At 40.5% G+C, this 22480-nt stretch overlaps 1 protein-coding gene across 1 annotated transcript in view; it reads left to right on the forward strand.

The window, feature by feature from the left end:
- The first annotated feature begins 595 nt into the window (after nt 1-595).
- mppe1 (metallophosphoesterase 1) overlaps nt 596-22480 on the forward strand; it is a 30210-nt gene continuing 8325 nt past the window's right edge. Inside the window, exons 1-2 of the mRNA XM_060862221.1 lie at nt 596-961; nt 17556-17664. Coding sequence (XP_060718204.1) covers nt 738-961; nt 17556-17664 — 333 coding nt within the window. The 5' untranslated portion in view covers nt 596-737. The remainder of the gene's footprint in view (nt 962-17555; nt 17665-22480) is intronic.

The following is a 22480-nucleotide window of genomic DNA, read 5'->3' on the forward strand; positions in this document are numbered from 1 at the left end:
CCATTCTTCTTAATAATCTTCTACACTCCTATCTATCCATAAGTGTAGAATTGTTATAACTTTGTTCTCTTGCAAATGACAAGTACCCAACGAGCCAAAATGTTCATTTATTTCAGTAATTCAATTCAAATAGTGAAACTAGTGTATTATATAAATTCAGTACACACAGACTGAAGTAGTTTAAGTTCTTTTAATTGTGATGATTTTGACTCACATTCATAAATATAAATTTATTAATTACTAATTTATTAATAATTTATTTACATCCACCTCCGACTTCAGCTGACAGTGAGAGGGGGTTCAGCGAAAAATCGGCAGCTGGCAGCAGGAAGTAGCTGACACTGTCAGCTGTCGCTAATAACCGGAAGTCGGGGGTGGATGTTCATCACAATTAAAAGAACTTAAACTACTTCAGTCTGTGTGTAGTGAATTTATATAATACACTAGTTTCACTATTTGAATTGAATTACTGAAATAAATGAACATTTTCCTGACATTCTAATTTATTGAGATGCACCTGTATATATAAGACTTTGTGGGTTTATATGTATGTGACCGCTTCCTCAACAGAAAGTGACTGACGTCATGAGGGACCGCCTCTATACTGTACCTAGAGGAATGCGCGAGCAGGTTTATTGCTAAAAACAAGGTACTCGCTTTACGAATGAATACGCATTGTGTACTGTCCATGATCTTGTTAAGCCTTCTGCTGTTTGTGGCTTTCCGTACCCGGAAGCATGCATAGAGCGCGTGCTAAAAGTAAATGGAATCTGATGTTATGGATCGGTGTTACGGTTAGTTGCGTGTTTATATTCTGTGAATATGTTGTCTACTTCCCCGTTATTCTGCGATGCTCGTGGCCTGAGATAGCGGAGAAACGGGACCCTCTTCGCGTCCTCTTTTTATCTGATCCTCATTTGCTCGGAGCCATCAGGGGACACTGGTTCGACAAACTGAGGAGGTGAGTTTGCATTTGCTGTGAAATAGGTCGCATAGGTTTTGCTTCAGGTCAGTTTGATGCGTATGTATTGAATTTTGTTTCAAAATAATGAAAAGAAAGTCATTTGAGCTAGACACATATTGTATGCACTGGCATCACAATATTTGTGAGACAAGCTGGGATTTCCAGCATAATGTACGCTTACCGTCCCTTTTATTTGGAACCCCTCTTATTAATGTTTACTTTAAATATCAAAATAAGAATAGAAGAATATGATCCCAGTGACTTCAAAAATGGCTTCGTTGGGTTTCAGGATGGCAGTATTTTCACACATAACTGTAATGTTCAGCCTTCTGTTATTCTAGAAGTCACACATGAACATTTGTACGGCAAGCTATATTTTATTTTATAGACTTCCACGGCATGTTATATCCAACAACTTCCGTCTACTTTTTCGTCTATCTACAATATAAGCACCACACAGAAGGAAAGGCTATACTGAAACCTTGTGGTTACTCAATAGAATGCCTATCATTACATCCCCTTTCCAAAGTTGTAAAACAAAGTTTAATTAAACAGCTCTTTTTTTTTTTAACTTAACTTTTAACTTTTGCTTGTAATAAAGCCTTAAGACCATGCAAAAGGTCAACATGTTGCACAATTCAAGTACCTCATAAAGAAATAACAATAACAATTAAAGCTGCAAGCAGCATTTCCCGGGTTCAAGCGTTTAAGGCCTTTAGGGAGTTTAAGGCCTTAAAGGATTTTCACATACACAAAGTGACAAATAAACAAAGTCATATCGGTGAGTCTACAATCCTCGTGCGAAGCAAAACGAAGTATGAAAACATACTTGGCAATAAAGACCATTCTGATTCTGATTCTGAGACTTTGCCTTACGAGTCAGCACAAAATTGGGTTTTTGGACCTATGGGCACAAACGCGTTTTGGGGCGCTGAAGCGCCCCAGATTGTCCGATTCCGCTGAGATTTTGGCCCTGAGTAACTAGTAGACCAGTACTACCATCTGACCAAGTTTGAGCTCTCTAGGCCTTACGGTTTGGGCTGCACGACCGTTTCTAGGGCGGAATAATAATAATAATAATAATAATAATAATAATAATAATAATAAAAATCCTAACAAAAACAATAGGTTTCCAGCGCTTCGCGCTTGAACCCTAATAACAAGGCACTCTACTCTAAACAACAATGTAAAGCATTATACTTTTTCAATAAGTCTCTCAGGTGGTTTTCTAGGTCTAGTAGACCTTCTGATTGGTTCAGTCATTTGAGAGGCTGTGGTATTAGGCTCAGCTTGGTGTGCATTTGGTGTATCATTTTGTTTTTCAGATTCAGTTTCACCGTGTTTGTCAGTGTCTTCATGAGTCTTTAACAGACTCCTCCTGTTTCTCCTCACTTCATCCTCTGTTTCCACAACATAAGATCTAGGTCCGACTTCACTGAGCATGGTCGCTTTTCTGTCCCAGCAATTAGGTCCCTCAATTCTCACAGTGTCCTTTTCACAAAGAGATTCCAGACTTTTAGTAGTTCTGTCATAGGCCATTTTTTGTCTGATTTTGAGTCTCTTTTTGTTGTTAATCCAGTTGTTATTGTCTCGTCCTGGTTGCAATTGCGGTAGTGTGGTGCGGAGCTTGCGACACATAAGCAGCTCAGCAGGGGACGCTCCACACTCCAGAGGTGCATTATACCGTCTTACGCAGTCTTACCGTCCTTGGCTTTCTTCAGTAGTCTCTTAACAATTTGTACTCCCTTTTCAACCTGACCATTGGCTTGTGGGTACAATGGGCTTGAGGTAACATGCTGAAATCCGTAGTGCTTTGCAAACTCTTTAAACTCTCCACAGTCATACTGCGGACCGTTGTCACTCAACACATTGAGGGATTCCGTGTCTGGCAAAGAACCCTTTCCTGTGAACAATAACAGACTGTGCGGTGGTGCTGGAGAGTTGCGCAATCTCAGGGTAGTTCGAGTAATAGTCTATAACAAGAAGATAGTCCTTGCCATACAGATGAAATAAATCTGTGCCCACCTTTTGCCAAGGAGCAGTGGGAAGGTCGGCCACACGCATTGGCTCCTTGACTTGTTTGTAGTGGTGTCTGAGGCAGATGTCACATTTCTCAATCATTTCCTCTATGTCTTTGTTGATACCTGGCCAGTAGATGGCTTCACAGGCTCTTCTCTTACATTTTTCCACTCCCAGGTGTCCTTCATGAAGACGGTGAAGCAAGTCCTTGCGCATGGTCTGTGGGATAACAATCCTGTTCTTTCTCAGCAGGAGTCCTTTTGACATACACAGCTCTGCCCGCACCGGGAAAAACTGTGGGCAAACTCCTTTCGACCAGCCGTTGTTTACACAGTGAGACACTTTGTTTAACATGGATTCTTTTGCTGTCTCTTTAACAATCTGCTGCAGTATGGTGTCCGATGCAGGCAGTGAGGCAGTGACCATGTTGATGTGTGTTTCAATATCTTCTGCTGCGGTGTTCTCAGCTGTGCCACTGTTGAGTTCTGGTGCTCTAGAAAGTGTGTCAGCAAGTACTATGTATTTACCTGGCGTGTATATTAGGTCAAAGTCATAGCGCTGCAATGTCATCATCATACGTTGTATTCTGGGCGACATGTCATTGAGATTCTTTTTACGGATTGATATGAGTGGTTTATGATCAGTTTCTGCTGTGAATGTGGGCAGTCCATAAACATAAGTGTGAAATTTAGCACACCCAAACACTAGGCCCAGCGTCTCCTTCTCAATCTGAGCATAGCATTTTTCAGTGTCTGTCATTGATCTCGATGCATATGCTACAGGTTGCCATTTTTGTTCATTCATTTGTAGCAATACGGCTCCTAGTCCATCTTTTGATGCATCGGTGGAGACTTTGGTTGGTTTTGTTGGATCAAAGTAGGTTAAAACTGGTTCAGCAGTCACAGTTCTCTTCAGTTCTTTCCATTCTTTTTCATGTTTTGTGGTCCACTCAAATGCAACGTTGCGATGCAGCAGTTCTCTGAGGCATTTAGTTTTTGAGGAAAGGTAGGAAATGAACTTACCCAGAAAGTTAACCATCCCCATTGCTCGCAAAACTCCTTTTTTATCAGTTGGAGCCGGCATATTCAGTATGGCTTGCACTTTTGTTTTGTATGGAAGCACGCCGTTTGCTGTGAGCTTGTCTCCTAAGAATGTTATTTCTGTCACTCCAACAAGACATTTCTCTCTTTTTAGTTTTAGTCCGTACTTTTTCACTCTCTGTAACAGCTTCTCAAGTCTCTCATCATGTTGTTTTGTGTTTCCCCAGACAACTATGTCTTCAATGTACACTTGTGTTCCTTCCAGACCCTCTATGATTGACTCCATAGCTCTGTGAAAGATCTCTGGCGCTGACTTGATGCCAAATGGAAGCCTCAGAGAACAGTAACGCCCAAATGGTGTGTTACAGGTGGTGTACCTGCTGCTTTCTGGGTCCAGTTTCAGCTGCCAAAATCCATGCGAGGCGTCTAATTTGCTGAAGTACTTTGCACCAGCCATGTCACTCAGAATTTCTTCTCTCTTTGGGATTTGATAATGTTCTCTTTTAATATTTTTATTCAAATCTTTAGGATCTAGGCAGACACGTAACTCAGGGGAGTTTCTTTTTAACACGTGATGGAATTTACCCAGTCTGTGGACTCTTCCACTCCTTCGATGACTCCCATCTGTATCATTCTGTCCAGTTCCTTTTTAAGTCCTGCTTTAAGAGGTGCTGGCACTCTCCTAGGGGCATGCACTACAGGTTTAGCATCTTCCTTGAGCTGTATTTTGTAAGTGTAAGGTAGTGTACCATGTCCTTTAAAGACAGTCGCGTATTTGTTCACAATACTTGTACTACCTTTGCTTTGTGACAGCCTTTTCATTTGATTGTCAATTTTTATGTTGTCACTGTTGATCTGGTAGATCCTCTTGACTAGTCCAAGATCTTCAGATGCTTTGTCTCCAAGGATCGACTCATGTCCACTTGGCACTATTGTAAACATCAAGTGGTTGTCTGCCTTTTGCAGTCAATTTGAGCCTACAACTACCCATAGTTTTTATTGGCTGATTGTTGTATGCTGTTAATGACATTGCCTTGTCTGCAACTCTTTTTGGTTTCTCTTCAAGAGCTTTCAGATCATTCTCATTGATCAAGTTGGCTTTGGCTCCGGTGTCAATTTTGAAGGTTACTAGTGTCCCATTGACTAACAGACGTGCAGTCCATTTATCATCATTTACTGCACGTACAGCATGCTCTGTGTCACCATTTTGATGAAAAATGTCTCGCTCAAATCATCACTGTCATCTGGGTCATCCTGTACTATGTGTATCTTTTTTCTGGTATGACACATTTTTGCATAGTGATTTTGCTTTTTACACTTTGCACATGTTTTTCCAAATGCAGGGCATTGTCTCAGTCTGCGCGTTTCACCACACTTCTTACAGTCAAACTGTGTTTGATCATCGTCTCTCTTTTTGTCTTTTTGTTTGAACTTGAACTGTGATTTTCCTCTCATTTTCACTACATTCACGGACTCGCTTTCTTGGTCATATGGCGCCGCTTGAAAAGAAACAGCATGTTGCTTTGCCAGCTCATTAGCTTGACATATTTTTATCGCACGTGCCAGTGTGAGATCCGCTTCCCTCAACAGCTTTTCTTCTTTTCATTTGTCCCATATACAATCTGATCCCTTATCATTGAGTTTTTTAGATCACCAAAGTTGCAGGACTGAGCTTTTATTTTGAGATCGGTGAGATAATTATCAAACGACTCACCAGGCTGTTGGAGACGAGAACGAAATACATATCTCTCGTAAGTTTCATTTTTCTTGGAAAGACAGTGTTCATCAAACTTCTTTAGGACCTCGTCAAACTTGTCTTTATCGTCGGGTTCATTATATACTGTACAAAGGTGTTGAATACTTCAATAGCCTCTGCTCCTGCAATGGTTAGCAAAAGGGCTATTTTACTTTCATCCGCCCGACGATCAACTCCAACCGCGGCAATGTAGAGCTGAAATTGTTGCTTGAAGGTTCGCCAGTTCGTGTCCACATTCCCCGTCATTTTCAGCGGAGTTGGTGGTTTTACTGCGTCCATCTTGCATCAGTTCTTTTCTTGACCCCACTCCTGGTACCATGTAATGTTCAGCCTTCTGTTATTCTAGAAGTCACACATGAACATTTGTACGGCAAGCTATATTTTATTTTATTTAGACTTCTACAGCATGTTATATCCAACAACTTCCGTCTACTTTTTCGTCTATCTACAATATAAGCACCACACAGAAGGAAAGGCTATACTGCCACCTTGTGGTTTCTCAATAGAATGCCTATCATTACAATAACCATCTCTAGAGAATGCACAGAAGAGTGCAATGAAGCCTACTGTGTGCAGATGATCTGTATGAAACACATTGTTTAGAGGTCTCCGAAGAGAATGTGACGAGACTGGTCTGAGCTGACAGGAAGTCTAGTAACTCATAATCATCTAAGAATAGACATCACATCAAATGTTAAGGTGGATGGAATACAACAGCAAAACACGTTAGGTTTCTGGTGCTAGGTTCTCAATATTGTAAGGCTATAATGGGCACAGACTCAACAAACCTGTACAGATAAAGACTGAAACTGTACCCTCAGATTCTTGTTGTTGGGTGACAGTAGCCCATCCACTTCAAGGTTAAATGATATGCATTTTGGAATTAAGTCAGTGTCAGTGTATTTGTAAAGACTGATGAATTAAGTTACTGTATCTTTCCTGTCATCTTGAAAAAAGTGCCCATTTTTTGGTTTCCACCACAGAACTCCTTTTTATTTATATTTATATATATATATATATATATATATATATATATATATATATATATATATATATATATATATATATATATATATAATATGTGTGTGTATGTGTATCTTATCTTATCTTAAGATAACACAAGTAAAGACAACACGCAGTTTTTAAATTAAGGCGTTTATTATTAAGGAAAAACAAAATCCAAACACACATTACCCTGTGTGAAAAAGTGTTTGCCTCTTATTTATATTGCCTCTTATAATATTTATTTTATTTATATTGCCTCTTATAATATTTAACCCTTGTATTGTCCTCCTATACAAATTAGGAGCGCTGAGTCAACTTGACCTTGTCTGTTTTGACTGCTTATAAAAAATGAAGTATATATGATAGCCTTTTTTTTTCACCTTTTTAGTCTAACTTGTTTCCAACATATTAACATATATTTTGCAAAAAAAAAAAATTAATATTTGGTATAATAAACCTTATTTATTTACAAAAATGCCTAATTATTTAGTAAAAAAAACCCAGAAATTTTGAATTATTCTCACTATAGAGGCACAAAAGTTGATGCACAATTACAGGCTGGTATATCTCAAGGGCAGGAGGTTGTTTTGAAACCATTTTGACCATTTTTAATGTCAGCAAATAATAAAACCAGTTTTTTTTTCAGGCCAAATTGACTTGAATGCTTATAAATCAAAAATTCTACAATGATCACCATTCTGTGTGTAATATCTATTTTACACTTGTAATAACTATTTTGCCCACCTGATGTCATCTGATCAACCAACAACAGGCCACACACACACACACACACACTCAAAAACATGCCATAATTTCATGTGAATAAATCTTCGTTTACCTCCTTATGTTTTTTTAAATTATACTTAATTTATGAACGATAAACCTTATAAAATTATGACATGTTTTGAGTAAAATAAGCAGAAATTATTAAATATTATTTTGGATAACCACTGACTGATGAATGTCAAACATTACTCAGCATATTTCCAGGCCAAAGCTTACTGATGCAACTAAATGTATAAATAAGAGAGAGGAAACAAATATGATTTGAATATGAAAACACAACGTGTGTGTGTGTGTGTGTGTGTGTGTGTGTGTAAAGATTGTTGGTAGAAGAGGAAGAGAAGAGAAGATATTGCCCCCAGCTGGACAAATGCATATAACAAGTGTGAAATATTTACAAATGATTGTTTTTGTTTTTTTTGGAGGCCCAATGAATTGCAATGCCCAATGCTTGTGTGTGTGTGTGTGTAAAGCTTGTTGGTAGATCAGATTTTGCCCCCAGCTGGACAAATGCATCTAACAAGTGTGAAATATTTACAAATGAATAGCTTTTGTTTGTTCTGGAGGCCTAATGAATTGCTATGCCCAGTGCGTGTGTGTGTGTGTGTGTAGCATCATTTCGGTAGATCATATTTTGCCCTCTGCTAGGCAAAGGTATATCAAAAGTGTGAATATTTACAAATGTGTAGCTTTTTTTTTCTGGAGGCCTAATGAAATGCAATGCCCAATATGTGTGTGTGTGTGCATGTGTGTGCATGTGTGTGCATGTGTGTGCATGTGTGTGCATGTGTGTGCATGTGTGTGCATGTGTGTGCGTGTGTGCGTGTGTGTGCATGTGTGTGTGTGATGTTTAAAAATGTGTAGCTTTTGTTTTGTCTGGAGGCCAACTGAATTGCAATGCCCAATGCTTTGAACAGTGTTTGACTGTGTGTGTGTGTGTGTGTGTGTAGCATCATTTCGGTAGATCATATTTTGCCCTCTGCTAGGAGAAGGCATATCAAAAGTGTGAAATATTTACAAATGTTTGGCTTTTTTTCTTTTCTGGAGGCCTAATGAAATGCAATGCCCAATATGTGTGTGTGTTTGTGTGTGTGCATGTGTGTGTGTGTGTGGGGTGTGAGTGTGTGTTTTGAGTGCGTGTGTTAGTGGACATTTTATGTGTGTATTTTTGTGTCTGTATGTATGTTCATTGCGCTGAAAAGGGCAAAAGTGTGACCTATTGCCCCACTAAATGTGGCTGGGTCAAAATGACCCAAGCTGTTCCAAAACGTAAAGTATATATTGTTCTGAACACATAGTTCAACGAAAATAGACAAAATTAATTTCTCTTGCAAAGTTCATAATTTGGAACAATCTGGGTAAATCCTGGTAAATGGAAGAGAAACTTTTGAACTGTAATGTGATGATCTTCATGGAAACATGTCTGCACAGCGGCATTCCAGACAACGCTACTGAGCTAGCGGGACGACACACACTCCGGGCGGATAGGACATTAGATGGCTCCGGTAAGACCAGAGGCGGTGGATTGTGCATTTACGTTAACAAAGCTTGGTGCATGAACTCTGTTATTGTTGGGAGACATTGTTCAGCTAACCTGGAGTTTCTCATGGTTAAATGTAAACCGTTTTATCTACCGCAGGAGTTCACTTCCACCATTATAACAGCAGCTTACATTCCCCCTGATGCTGATGCCAAGCTTGCTATGAAAGAACTGTATGCGGCCATCAGTAAACAGCAGACTGTTCATCCGGAAGCTGCGTTTATTGTTGCGGGAGATTTTAATCACTCAACCTTAAAGGCAGTGCTCCCCAAATTTCACCAGCATGTTTCCTGTCACACCAGAGGGAACAAAACCTTAAACCATGTATACACAAACATGGCTGGAGCTTACGTTGTGACCCCCCTCTCCACCTGGGACAGTCAGATCACCTTTCTTTGTTCCTCACCCCCAAATATGCACCCGTCATCAAGCGAGTGAAGCCATCAGTGAGAACCATCAAGGTGTGGCCTGCAGAAGCAGATTTCACACTCAAGGAAAGGTTTCTACACACAGACTGGAGTACTTCTCAGGCCACCAGTGACACTCACACGGACATCAATTGCTACACCTCCTCTGTACTGGATTACATCAATACCACCATTGACAGTGTCACTATTCAGAAACAGATCATCACATACCCAAATCAGAAGCCATGGATGAACAAGGAGGTGCGCTTCCTGTTGAAGGCAGGCATTACTGCTTTCAGATCAGGTGATGCACAGGCCTACAGCACATCCATAGCTAACCTGAAGAGGGGCATCAAAGAGGCCAAGCACTGCTACAAGCGAAAGATAGAGGAACATTTTTCCAACTCTGACCCTTGACGCATGTGGCAAGACATCCAGGCCATCAGTGATTACAAATCCTCCCACTCCACTCCCGCTGCCACTGATGTCCTCATCTTGAATGAGCTTAATGACTTTTATGCTCGCTTTGAGAGAGACAACAGAGAGACTGCCACCAAGCTCAAACCCTCGGCTGACCACCCTCCAATCATACTCTCCTCCACAGATGTCTGCAATGCACTGAGCTGGATCAGCGCACACAAAGCCGCTGGACCAGACAACATCCCTGGACGCGTACTCAGGGCATGTGCTGAGCGGATTGCTGAGCCCAACATGCCCGAACGACTACCGCCCTGTAGCACTGACACCCATTGTCATGAAGTGCTTTGAGCAGCTGGTCCTGGCACACCTGAAGGACTCTCTGCCACCCACATTGGACTCTCACCAGTTTGCCTACCACAGCAATAGGAGCACAGAAGATGCAGTTTCCATGGCACTGCACTCTGTGCTCACACACTTGGACAATAAGAACACTTATGCACGTATGCTATTTGTTGACTTCAGCTCAGCATTTACAGTAACACCATAATTCCATCAAAGTTAATAGCCAAATTAGTACATCTTCCTCTACTCCCTCTTCACCTCCGACTGCAGGCCTGTGAATGGATATAACTCCATCATCAAATTTGCAGATGACACTACTGTGATCGGTCTCATCACCAACAATGATGAGACTGCCTACAGAGAGGAGATCCAGCACCTAGCCACATGGTGCAATGACAATAACTTGCTCCTTAACACCTCCAAAACAAAGGAGCTCATTGTGGACTTCAGGAAAGAGACAAGAGGCACACATGACAACATCTACATCAATGGGATGGCTGTTGAGCGCATTTCCAGTTTCAAGTTCCTGGGGATCCACATCTCGGCGGACCTGTCATGGACTCCCAACATCTCCAGCCTAGTCAAGAAGGCTCACCAGCGCCTCTTTTTTCTGAGGACACAATAACGAAAAATCAGCTTGCCTTGGATATCCTGGTGAACTTCTACCGCTGCACAATAGAAAGCATTCTGACCAGCTGTGTCACAGACTGGTATAGGAGCTGCTCTTTTGCAGAGCGCAGGGCATTGCAGCGGGTGGTGAAAACCATGGAGGACATCCAGAAGAAACGCTGTCTGTGTCAAGCAAGCAGCATTCTTAAGGACTCCTCTCATCCTGCCCATAGACTATTTTCTCTTCTGCCCTCCGGCAGGCGTTTCAGGTGCCTCCGGACCAGGACCAGCCGTCTAAAGAACAGCTTTTTTCCTAGAGCTGTCTTTTTATTGAACTCTGCCCCTCATTGATCCTACTGTCCTTCATACATTGTTACATCCCCCCACCTCCCACTTCGTTATTGCGCTAATGGACTGTTACACAAAAACTATGCTCATTTGCACACTTGCTCTTTTTTTGCATTGCTGCTCACCACTGCCTAACTGACCATTGTATATATCCACCTGATTTCTGTTTATAGTAACAGCAATATATTATGTTCATAGTACATACCCTTCTGTTAATTACAGTTTATAGTAATAGCCATCTGTATATTATGCTCATAGTACATATATATTCATCTGTATATTATGTTCATAGTACATATACACTGGAGATCAAAATTAGAGAACAATTTCTAAACAATTGAACAATTCTGAAATAATGTCATTTCACAGCTCAACAGTTGAATGAGTTTTTGTCCTGTCTATACCATGCTACCAGAACACCTTTTCCACAAAATAACTAAGGCATTTCAGAAAACACACTGATCAAAATTAGAGAACACTTTCAGATACATCCCAGTTATTGGTGTTAATCTGGCAACTGGTGCTAATTTCCTTGATTATCTGTCAACCCCTATTTAACTAGCAGCCTAACTTCCAGTTTCACTGACTCTGCAAGATGGTGGGCCGTTCTAAAGTGACTGAAAGCCTCCGGCAGCAGGCTGTCCAGATGAAGGCCAAAGGGATGACCCTATCAGCCATAGCAAGACAAGTTGGTCGTTCCAAATCTGTGATTTAAGAATATTGAATCTTTACAACATCACAAACTCATTCAAGTCCCCCAAGAAGGCTGGTCGTCCACGGAAGACAAATACAAGAGAGGATAGGATACTGCGGAGGATCTCAATGGGCAATCGTTTCCACACTGCAGCTGGAATTGCTCACCAGTTCAGCGCTGAACGGGGTAAGGATCTGTCTCGTCATACAGTGTCTCACTGTTTAAAAGCATTTGGACTGAAAGCCCACTCTGCAGACACCAAACCTCTCATCAGGAGAAAGAAGCAAAAGGCTAGACTAAGCTTTGCTAAGGAGCATGTTGTCTGGACAGAGGAGAACTGGTCCAAAGTTCACTTCAGTGATGAAAGCAAGTTTAATTTATTTGGGTCCGATGGGAAACATTATGTTTGGCGACAAACTGGAGAAAGACTGAACCCAAAGTGTGTAAAGAAGTCAGTGAAAAGTGGAGGAGGAAGTGTCATGGTTTGGGGCATGTTTTCTGCAGCAGGAGTTGGGCCTCTTATACAGCTACATGGCAGAGTGAATGCAAATGTTTATCAGAACCTTCTTCAACAACATATGGTTCCTTCCCTGCGTTCATCACCCAATCTGCCTGCAGTGTTCATGCAGGACAACGCTCCATGTCACACAGCAAAACGGGTAAAGCAGTTCCTTGAAACTGAAAACAGTGAAATAATGACATGGCCTGCCCAGAGTCCTGACCTCAACCCAATAGAGAACCTCTGGAAAATCCTTGGCGACAAAGTTATGGCCAAGAAACCCACTACAGTCACCGAACTGTGGAGGAGACTGGAAGAAGAGTGGACCAAAATCACACCAGAGCAGTTTGAGAGATTAGTGCTGTCCTGTGGCCGCAGATGTGCTGAAGTCATTCAGAGCAGAGGCCTGTACACTTCCTACTAATTGCTGACTGTTGTAACCTTCAGAAAATTTTGTTGTAATCTTTTTCCATGCTACAATCATTGTTGTTCTCTAATTTTGATCAGTGTGTTTTCTGCAAAATAGCCTTAGTTATTTTGTGGAAAAGGTGTTCTGGTAGCATGGTATAGACAGGACAAAAACTCCTTCAACTGTTGAGCAGTGAAGATGACATTATTTCAGAATTGTTCAATTGTTTATAAATTGTTCTCTAATTTTGATCTCCAGTGTATATTCATCTGTATATTATGTTCATACTACATACACATCTGGAAATTACTTCTATTTTACCATTTTATTTAACTTATTTAATGTAAACACTGTATATCCTGCACTTGCTGCTATTGCACTCTGGTTAGACCTAAACTGCATTTCGTTGCCTTGTACAATGGCCTGTACTTGTACAAGTAAAAAAAAAGGTCTTCAGTAGCTCTCCCTGCACTCCAAAAGACCTTAGTCTCCTCAACAGAAAGAGTCTGCTCTGCCCTTTCCTATAGATTGCCTCAATATTGTCTGTCCAGTCCAGTTTGCTGTTTAGATGAACACCCAGGTATTTGTAAGAGTCCACTCTTACAATGTCCTTTCCCTGAATGTTCACTGGTGGTAATGAAGTTTGTTTTTGCCTACGGAAATCCACCACCTGTTCTTTGATTTTCCCCTGGAGGCAGCTCCGTTGGCACCAGTCCACAAAGTTCTAGATCAGTCCTCTGTACTCCCTGTCACCATCATCTGTGATCAGACTGACAATGGCAGAGTCATCAGAGAACTTTTGCAGGTGACAGATTGCTGAGCTGAACATGAAGTCTGCAGTGTATACGGTGAAGAGGAACGGGGCCAGAACAGTTCCCTGTGGGGCTCCAGATTTGCAGACAACCTTGTCAGACTCACAGTCACGAGTCCTCACATACTGTGGTCGGTCTGTGAGGTAGACCAATATCCAAGCAGACAGATGATGGTCCACTCCCATGTAGACCATCTTATCCCTCAGGAGCATAGGTTGGATGATGATAAAAGCACTAGAGAAGTAAAAAAAACATGACTCTCACTGTGCTCCCAGCATTTTCCAGGTGGAAATAGCCCGATTTATTAGGAAGATGACAGCGTCTTCCACTCCAATGCCAAGGTTGGTAGGCAAACTGAAGTGGATCCATTAATGTGCTCACCAGAGGTCGGAGATGAGTCTTCATCATTTGCGAGGTCAGTGCTACTGATCGGTAGTCCCCAAGGTCTTTTGAGCACAACATCTTTGGCACAAGCACCACGCAGGATGTTTTCCATAGCCTTCCTCACTTTGATCTTCCTGAGCTCCATTCTTACCTGGGCTTCTGTAAGGGGCAGTGTGTATTGCGTATTTATTATCACATGTGTATTTGTGGAGGGAGGGGGGGTTGTAGGTGTGTTGTGTGTAGGCTGTGAGCTGACAGCAGTGCAGAGAGAGGTGGGGCTGGAGCAGCTTGCTGTGGAAGCAGAGAAGGGGGGTTGCAGCAGAGGGGACTGGATGTTGTTTTATATAATAAAGATTTTTGGTTGCTATTGAGAAGTTTTATCACAAAGAGCTTGTCAGTTACGAACAAGATGAATAAGTTCAGAGTGAGGACTGTGCTTCACTGTGTAAACATCATAACTGAGACCTAGCTGAATGACAACATCCCTGACACAGCCATTAAGCTGGCAGGCTGGTTCATTCACAGAGAGATTTAATAGGAGGATGCCTGTATAAGTTTGTAAACAACAGCTGGTGCACAGCCGCAAACACTGTAAACAAACACTGCTGACCTAGAACCCCTAATGGTAACCCCTAAGTGCAGACTGTTCTTTCTTCTGAGGGACTTCACTGTAATATGGCAGTATACATTCCCCCGCAAGCTAAGGCTACGTTAGCACTAGCAAAGCCACATGAAACCATTAACACACAGCTGATGTTGCACCCTGACAATGTGCTAATTGTAGCAGGAGACTTCAATCAAACAGATTTGACTGGTCATGCCTAAGTTACATAAACGTGAACTTCCAAATTAGAGGGTGAACATTGCAGGGTGAACCGTAGCCAAATTAATATTAACTATTAACTATTTAAAATAAACTTTGCTGATAACTCTGTAATTGATACACATAAAACAATGAGAAGATTCTTCAGACCTGGATGAGAATGAGCAAAACTTCTTTATTGTAGTTGATCAACCACCACTTTTACTGAGCTCTAAGAAAAATTTCTAAGTCAAAACCAATCAAATGAAAAACCCACAAGAGCATCCCCATGCCACCCAAAAAAGTTCCCCCTCCCTAGAGGGGGATGCCATCGCAACAGCGCTCCACACAGCCTTGACTTACCTAGCTATGTGACCATCTGAAAACCATCTTTCTCACAGGCAGAGCTCAGCAGGTGAGAATCTCAAAGACGACCTCAAAGATCATTCTGAACACAGGCACCCCACATGATTGTTCACTCATGATTGTACCCTCATTCACACCTTCAACTCAATAATAAAGTTTGAGTTGGGTAGTGGACTTTGTAGTCCCAACTTTACTTGGTAAAGTCAGCCCAGCATATCACTGGGCTAAAACTACCTAAGCTAGACTACATATACACCAGTAGGAGGAAGAAGGTAGACACTGATAGAAACTGTTCCTCATCCTGTTGGAACAGTTTCTATCATAGAGCCATGGCCTCCATCAATGTGGCTTCTTCCTGCCCACCCCTTCTCTGCTCAGGTTGACAATTACAGTTGTATGCAAAAGTTTAAGAACGCCTGACAATTTCCATGATTTTCATTTATAAATATCTGGGTGTTTGGATCAGCAAGTTCATTTTGATCTATCAAATAACTGAAGGACACAGTAATATTTCAGTAGTGAAATGAAGTTTATTGGATTAACAGAATCTGCAATATGCTTCAAAATGAAATTAGACAGGTGCGTAAATTTAGACACCCTTGCCATTTTCTTGATTTAAATACCTGTACAGTAACTGCTTAGCACTGATTAATTGGAACACACAATTGGTTGTTGTTCTCTTTGACTCTGAAGAGTGGCAACATGGAGGCTTCAAAACAACTCTCAAATGACCTGAAAACAAAGATTGTTCAACATTAATAAGCTGTCAGTGTCCTCTGTGAGGAACATAGTGAGGAAATGGAAGACCACAGGCACAGTTCTTGTTAAGGCCAGAAGTGGCAGGCCACGTAAATATTGGAGGGGCACAACATCAACTTGCTGCAGATGGTGTCACTGTGCATCGTTCAACAATTCAGCGCACTTTGCACAAGGTGAAGCTGTGTGGGACAGTGATGCGAAAGAAGCCTTTTCTGCACACACGCCACAAACGGAGTCGCTTGAGGTATGCAAACGCACATTTGGACAAGCCAGCTTCATTTTGGAATAAGGTTCTGTGGAGTGATGAAACAAAGATTGAGTTATTTGGTCATAACAAGGAGCATTATGCATGCATGGTGGCAAAAGAACACAACATTCCAAGAAAAACACTTGCTAAACACAGTAAAATCTGGTGGAGGTTCCATCATGCTGTGGGGCTGTGTGGCCAGTGCCGGTACTGGGAATCTGGTTAAAGTTGAGGGTCGCATGGATTCCACTCAATATCAGCAGATTCTTGAGAATAATGTTGAGGAGTCAGTCACAAAGTTTAAGTTATGCCGGTGCTGGATATTTCAACAAGACAACGACCCAAACCACTGCTCAAAATCTACTCGGGCATTTATGCAGAGGAACAAGTACAATGTTCTGGAATGGCCATCCCAGTCCCCAGACCTGAATATCATTGAACATCTGTGGGGTGATTTGAAGCGGGCTGTCCATGCTCGGCAACCATCAAACCTAACTGAACTGGAGATGTTTTGTAAGGAGAAATGGTCCAAAATACATATATCCAGAATCCAGACACTTATTACAGGCTAGGCACTCATTACAGGAAGCGTCTTGAGGCTGTTATTTCTGCTAAAGGATACTGATCCTTTCTTCATACAGATGCGCCTGTCTAATTTCGTTTTGATGCATATTGTACATTTTCTTTTAATCCAATAAACTTCATTTCACTACTGAAATATTACTATGTCCTTCAGATATTTGATAGATCAAAATGAAATTGCTGATCCAAACACCCAAATATTTATAAATGAAAATCATGGAAATTGTCAGGGGTTTTATTGTCCTAAACTTTTGCATACGACTGTACCCTTATTTCCCCCCTTCCTCATAATCCCCAGAACTATGAACACACACATGCAAAGCTGCAGCATGTGAATGCACAATTGCACAAGGACACAATTGATAATTGCTCATCATTACTTCTTATTACTCTTCATTTAGTTATTTATGATGTTTTTTAAATTCTTATTATATTTTTATATTCTATTTTTCTATATTTATTCTGTCTAGGAGAGTAGCTATACATAATTTCATTGTACATGTGTGTAATTACAATAAAGTTCGACTCTGATACTGAGGTTCAATTTCTCTCATATTTTTTTATGTTCTGCATATCACGCACTGATAAAATGCCTAAGAATTTCTCACCACCAACCATTCAGTAGAAATGATCCCCTTACTGCTAAACTTCAATCATTTGGCTCTTGAGTAAGGACCTAGCACTGCAAGGTATTTATCCTTATTTTTTCAAATTGTGTATATCCTGCCTGACCCTGTACTTTTTTCTCTTTTACCTTATGTCTCATAGGGAGTGGCAGATGGAGAGATCTTTTCAGACAGCACTGTTTCTGCTCAGGCCAGAGATGATCTTTATTCTAGGAGATGTTTTCGATGAAGGCAAATGGAGCTCCCCTAAGGTAGTAAAGTAGTAAGGCTACAGGATCTAGATGTTCAACATTAGTTGCCTATGTGCACTACCACAATTCTTAAAAATAAAACATACAACTGTATATTTGGTCAATCTGGTACCAGCCTTGGCCAAAGCATCTTTTTCTACCCTTCATGTGAACCATATTAACCGCATTTCTGTCATTCATTACAAACAGACCAACTTCTGTTTATCTGAATTATCTGACTCAATTTCCATAGGGCCAGAACTGATACGAGATTGCTATGAGTAAAGGTATAGGTAAACATACCTATTAAGCTCATGTAGCCATTGAGCACAACATATTTGAGCTCAGATTTTATAAAGAAAAATTATGTATTATTCTACTTGATGTTTTTAACCAATTAATGTGTTTTTACTGCATGCCTCCTGTAATTCTAAGCCAATCAGACTCACTCATTTGACACTCAGATATGTATTCTCATGTGTTCTCATTTTTTAGCAGCCATTTTGAAAGCTTTGACTAGAAAAGAAGCCTTGTAAATGCACATTTTTTTAAATTGTTTAAGCCTTTATTTAGAAAAAGTATCACTACTTTTTGCAAAATTGAGATTGTTTACTCTCACACACTCACTTATTTTCTACCGCTTACCCGAACTACCTTGGGTCACGGGGAGCCTGTGCCTATCCTCAGGCGTCATCGGGCATCAAGGCAGGATACACCCTGGACGGAGTGCCAACCCATCGCAGGGCACACACACACGCTGAGATTGTTTAAAATTTTAAATAATATAACTTAGAAACTTGTAACAGTTTTTACAGTTAAATCAGTAGACCGTTTTAGAGACTTAGTGCAGGTGTTACAGAACATAGTTAGCTTACTAGCTGTATAAGATTGCATGCTTTACATCATAGGTCACTAACAGGCGGACCGCGGTCCGGGTCCGAACCCAGAAGCTGTCCAATCCGGACCCTGACCTACGGCCAAAACAAAAGGTTATGATTTAAAACTTGACGAAGTGCTTCTATTTTAACCGGCGCAGCTTTTGCAGTCTTTACGGTAAAGGTAGTGGAAACGCACAGACCAATCAAGTCTGTGCATTCCTGAAGTAAACCCTGCGACTCAACAGTGCAAGACAGATGAGGGAGAATTAGAGTAAAGTTACACGTGAAAGAAAAGAAAGATAGCGATACATGTAGAAAACAAAGGGAGAGAAACAGACGAGTGAGACGGAGAAAGGGAGAGAAACAGATGAGTGAGACGGAGACTGATTTCTGTTCACACTTCACACTAAACCAGTGTGTCGCATATTAAAAGTGGCAATGTGAAACGCCATTATGAGACAAAACATACAGGTTTTGAACAAACATATCCACTCAAATCTGAAGACCGCGTCCCTGAGACAGCTTTCCCAGGTCTGAGGAAAGTAGCCCTATACATCCTGACCATATTTGGCTCTACATACAACTGCGAGGCAGCTTTCTCTACAATGAACATAATCCAAACTAAATATTGTTCCAGGGTCACCAATGAGCACCTCCACATGTGTATGAGAGCGGCCCTGACTCCATTCAAGCCCAGGTTTAACATCCTGCCAAGCTAGAGCTCAGTTCTCTCACTGAGATATAAAAGGGAAAGTTAAGCACTTTATTTAAACGTGCACAATTTTCACATTTTATTTATTTTCTCTTATTTCGAAATGTAGCCCTACTTTATTTTTTTAATGAGAGAATGTTATACATATCTACAATCATACAGATGTTCAGTTCTATGTTACGTGACAATAAATATTGTCAAAAGGTTTTTGAATTGTACTGAATTTATTTGATTTGACAGTCAGGTATTGATTGCTTGCAGATGTTGATACAACTACTAGGCTACTTAAATATATATCACACTAACTAGTGAGACATTATGATCTTCCGGACCTTTGCTTCAAGAAATTTTCTCTTACTGGACCTCTTTAAATTTTAGTTGAATACCTCTGCTTTACATGTTTACATGTTAACAGGTCTCAATGATTTGTGTTTTAAAATCCATAATGTTATAAATTTGAGCTTAAGGTGAACTTTAAGGGTAGAGTAACATGAAAATCACATAGCATCAGTCACATCAACAAATAAAGATAATTTAAAAGATATTCACAATATTTGTTCATATTAAACTGTGTATAAACCTAGTAAATGACCTAGATTACTTATGATTGCAAATCCTTTCCTTTCAAATGTTATGAAATATCTTTTAATAAAAAAAAATGCTGCTGTGCCAATTAAGCTCCATTTCAGATCACTTGCATTGAATTTCTATGTAAATATTTCATAAAAAGACTTCAAATCTTCACTAATGGCTGTCACTTTAAGATGATCTTAAAATTAACAGACTAATAAATAATTTTTACAGCCTTAAGATGACAAAATCCAGGAGGACCTATAGTTCTTGGCCAAAGATGAAAGAGGCATGTTGTCTGTACAAAGAGGGAGCCATCAGAAACCTGTCTTATCTGTCCAAGATGTTTGGAATAGACAGGAAAGCTCTGACCCAGAGAGAAAAAGAGCACACCAGTGTTAAGGTGCATCAAGGGCAGCATGTTTACCTGAGTGCAGAGACAGAAAGGGAAATATCAGGTTGTCTTCAGGTAGGCTAGGTTAAAATAAGAAAAATTGAACTGTTGTAGAAAGGTATATGATAGGTCAGTGTGTCAGTGATGCACATACTGCCCAAAAGGAACAGATTTTTGGATGACTGCATGGACCTTATTGCTACTAGCTGAATAAGGGTAATTGACTGGTCAAGTTGACCAAAAGCACAGCTTTTGGAAATAAGTGGGTAACGTAGCGGGTCGGGTATTATTTTAGTTTATTTATTATTTGCAGTTCGAGTTGTGGTTGGGTTTTTCAAAAGACTGGGCAAGTATGAGCCACTTGTGAATGTACCCATCCAAGGCAATGAATGGCACTGCCACATGTTGTGAAACAATGGATGACTCACAGCCGCATGATAAACCACAGAACATACATTGTATCCAGAAAGTATTGACAGGGCTTTACTTTTTCAACATTTTGTTATGTTACAGCCTTATTCCAAAATGGATTAAATTTGTTGTTTTCCTCAAAATTCTACAAACAATACCCCATAATGACAATGTGAAACTTTTTTTGTAATCTTTGCAAATTTATTAAAAAAAAAAATAGAAAAAATAATGTACATATGTATTAACAGCCTGTGCTCAATACTTTGCTGAAGCACATTTGGCAGCAATTACAGCTGCATTTTTTAAAAATATGATGCTACAAGCTTGGCACACCTATTTTTCTTCAATTCTTCTTTGCAGGACTTTTTAAGATCCATTGGGTTGTATGAATGGCTGTGGATGCTCCCCAATCAGGTTCAAGTCTGAGCTTTGGCTGCACCACTGAAAGACATTCACAAAGTTGTCCCGTAGCCACTCTGTTGTTATCTTGGCTGTGTGCTTAGGGTCATCTTTCTCTCTATCCTGACTAGTCTTCCAGTTTCTGCCACTGAAAAACATCCCCACAGCATGATGCTGTCACCAGTATGCTTCACTCTAGGAATGGTATTGGCCAGGTGATCAGTGGTGCCTTATTTCCTCCAGACATGATCCTTGCTATTTAGGTGAAAGAATTCAATCTTTATTTCATCAGACCAGAGAGTTTTGTTTTCCATAGTCTGAGAGTCCTTCAGGTGCCTTTTGGCAAATTCCATGCACCTTTTGCTAAGGAGTGGTTTCCTTCTGGCTATTCTACCATACATGCCTGACTTATGGCTTATGGTGGTTGTTCTTCTGGAAGGTTCTCCTCTCTCTAAAGAGAAATGCTGGAGCTTTATCAGGGTGACCATCGGGTTCTTGTTCACTTCTCTGACTAAGGCCTGTCTCCCCCATGCATTTGGCTGGGTGGCCCACTCTTGGAAAAGTTTTTGGTGGCTCCAGACTTCTTCCATTTATGGATGATGTAGATCACTGTGCTCATTGGGACCATCAATGCTGCAGAAAATTTTCTGTATGCTTCCTCAGAGATCTGTGCCTCAAAGTCAATCGTATTACAATCATGTCTCAAAGGTCTACAAACAATTCCTTGGACTTCATGGCTTGGTTTGTGCTCTGACATGCACTGTTAACTGTAGGACCTTATATAGACAGGTCTGTGCCATTCTAGATCATGTCCAAGCAACTGAATTTACCAATCAAGTTGAAGAAACATCTCAAGGATGATCAGTGGAAACAGGATGCACCTGAGATCAATTGCAAAGGTCATGGTAAAGGCTGTGAATACTTATGTCCATGTGATTCTTTTTGCTTTTGTTTTTTATTTTTAATAAATTTGCAAAGATTTCAAGACAACTTATTTCACGTTTTTATTATGGGATATTATTTGTAGAATATTGAAGGAAATAATAAATTTAATCCATTTTGGAATAAAGCTGTAACAAAAATGTGAAAAATGCGAAGCGCTGTGACTAACTCCAGAGACAAGCTTTTTCGTGTTGAGGTTTTGTTCAAACCGACCATCAAAAATACCCTCGCTAAAGAATATGTTTTTTTTTTCATTGGTTGTTGCGTTAAATCTTACCAAGATAGTGCTATTTTCTGATTGGCTATTGTGTAGCCTCTTTTTTGATTGGCTGATAAGTGTCACGCTTGACTAAGAACTGAGACGCGCTTGATTCCTGCCCGGTTCTATAGAGACAGCGGTGCGGACTGATACATTTTGGGTGCTGCGGCATATTAAATATATGATAAATAGTTAAAAAGTTTTTCTGCGTGAGAAATATGATGTGTGGTAGGAGAGCGTGAGAAAAGACCAAAATGCGTAACTGTCACTAA

This window comes from Tachysurus vachellii, chromosome 25, assembly GCF_030014155.1.
Source record: "Tachysurus vachellii isolate PV-2020 chromosome 25, HZAU_Pvac_v1, whole genome shotgun sequence".
NCBI lineage: Eukaryota > Metazoa > Chordata > Actinopteri > Siluriformes > Bagridae > Tachysurus > Tachysurus vachellii.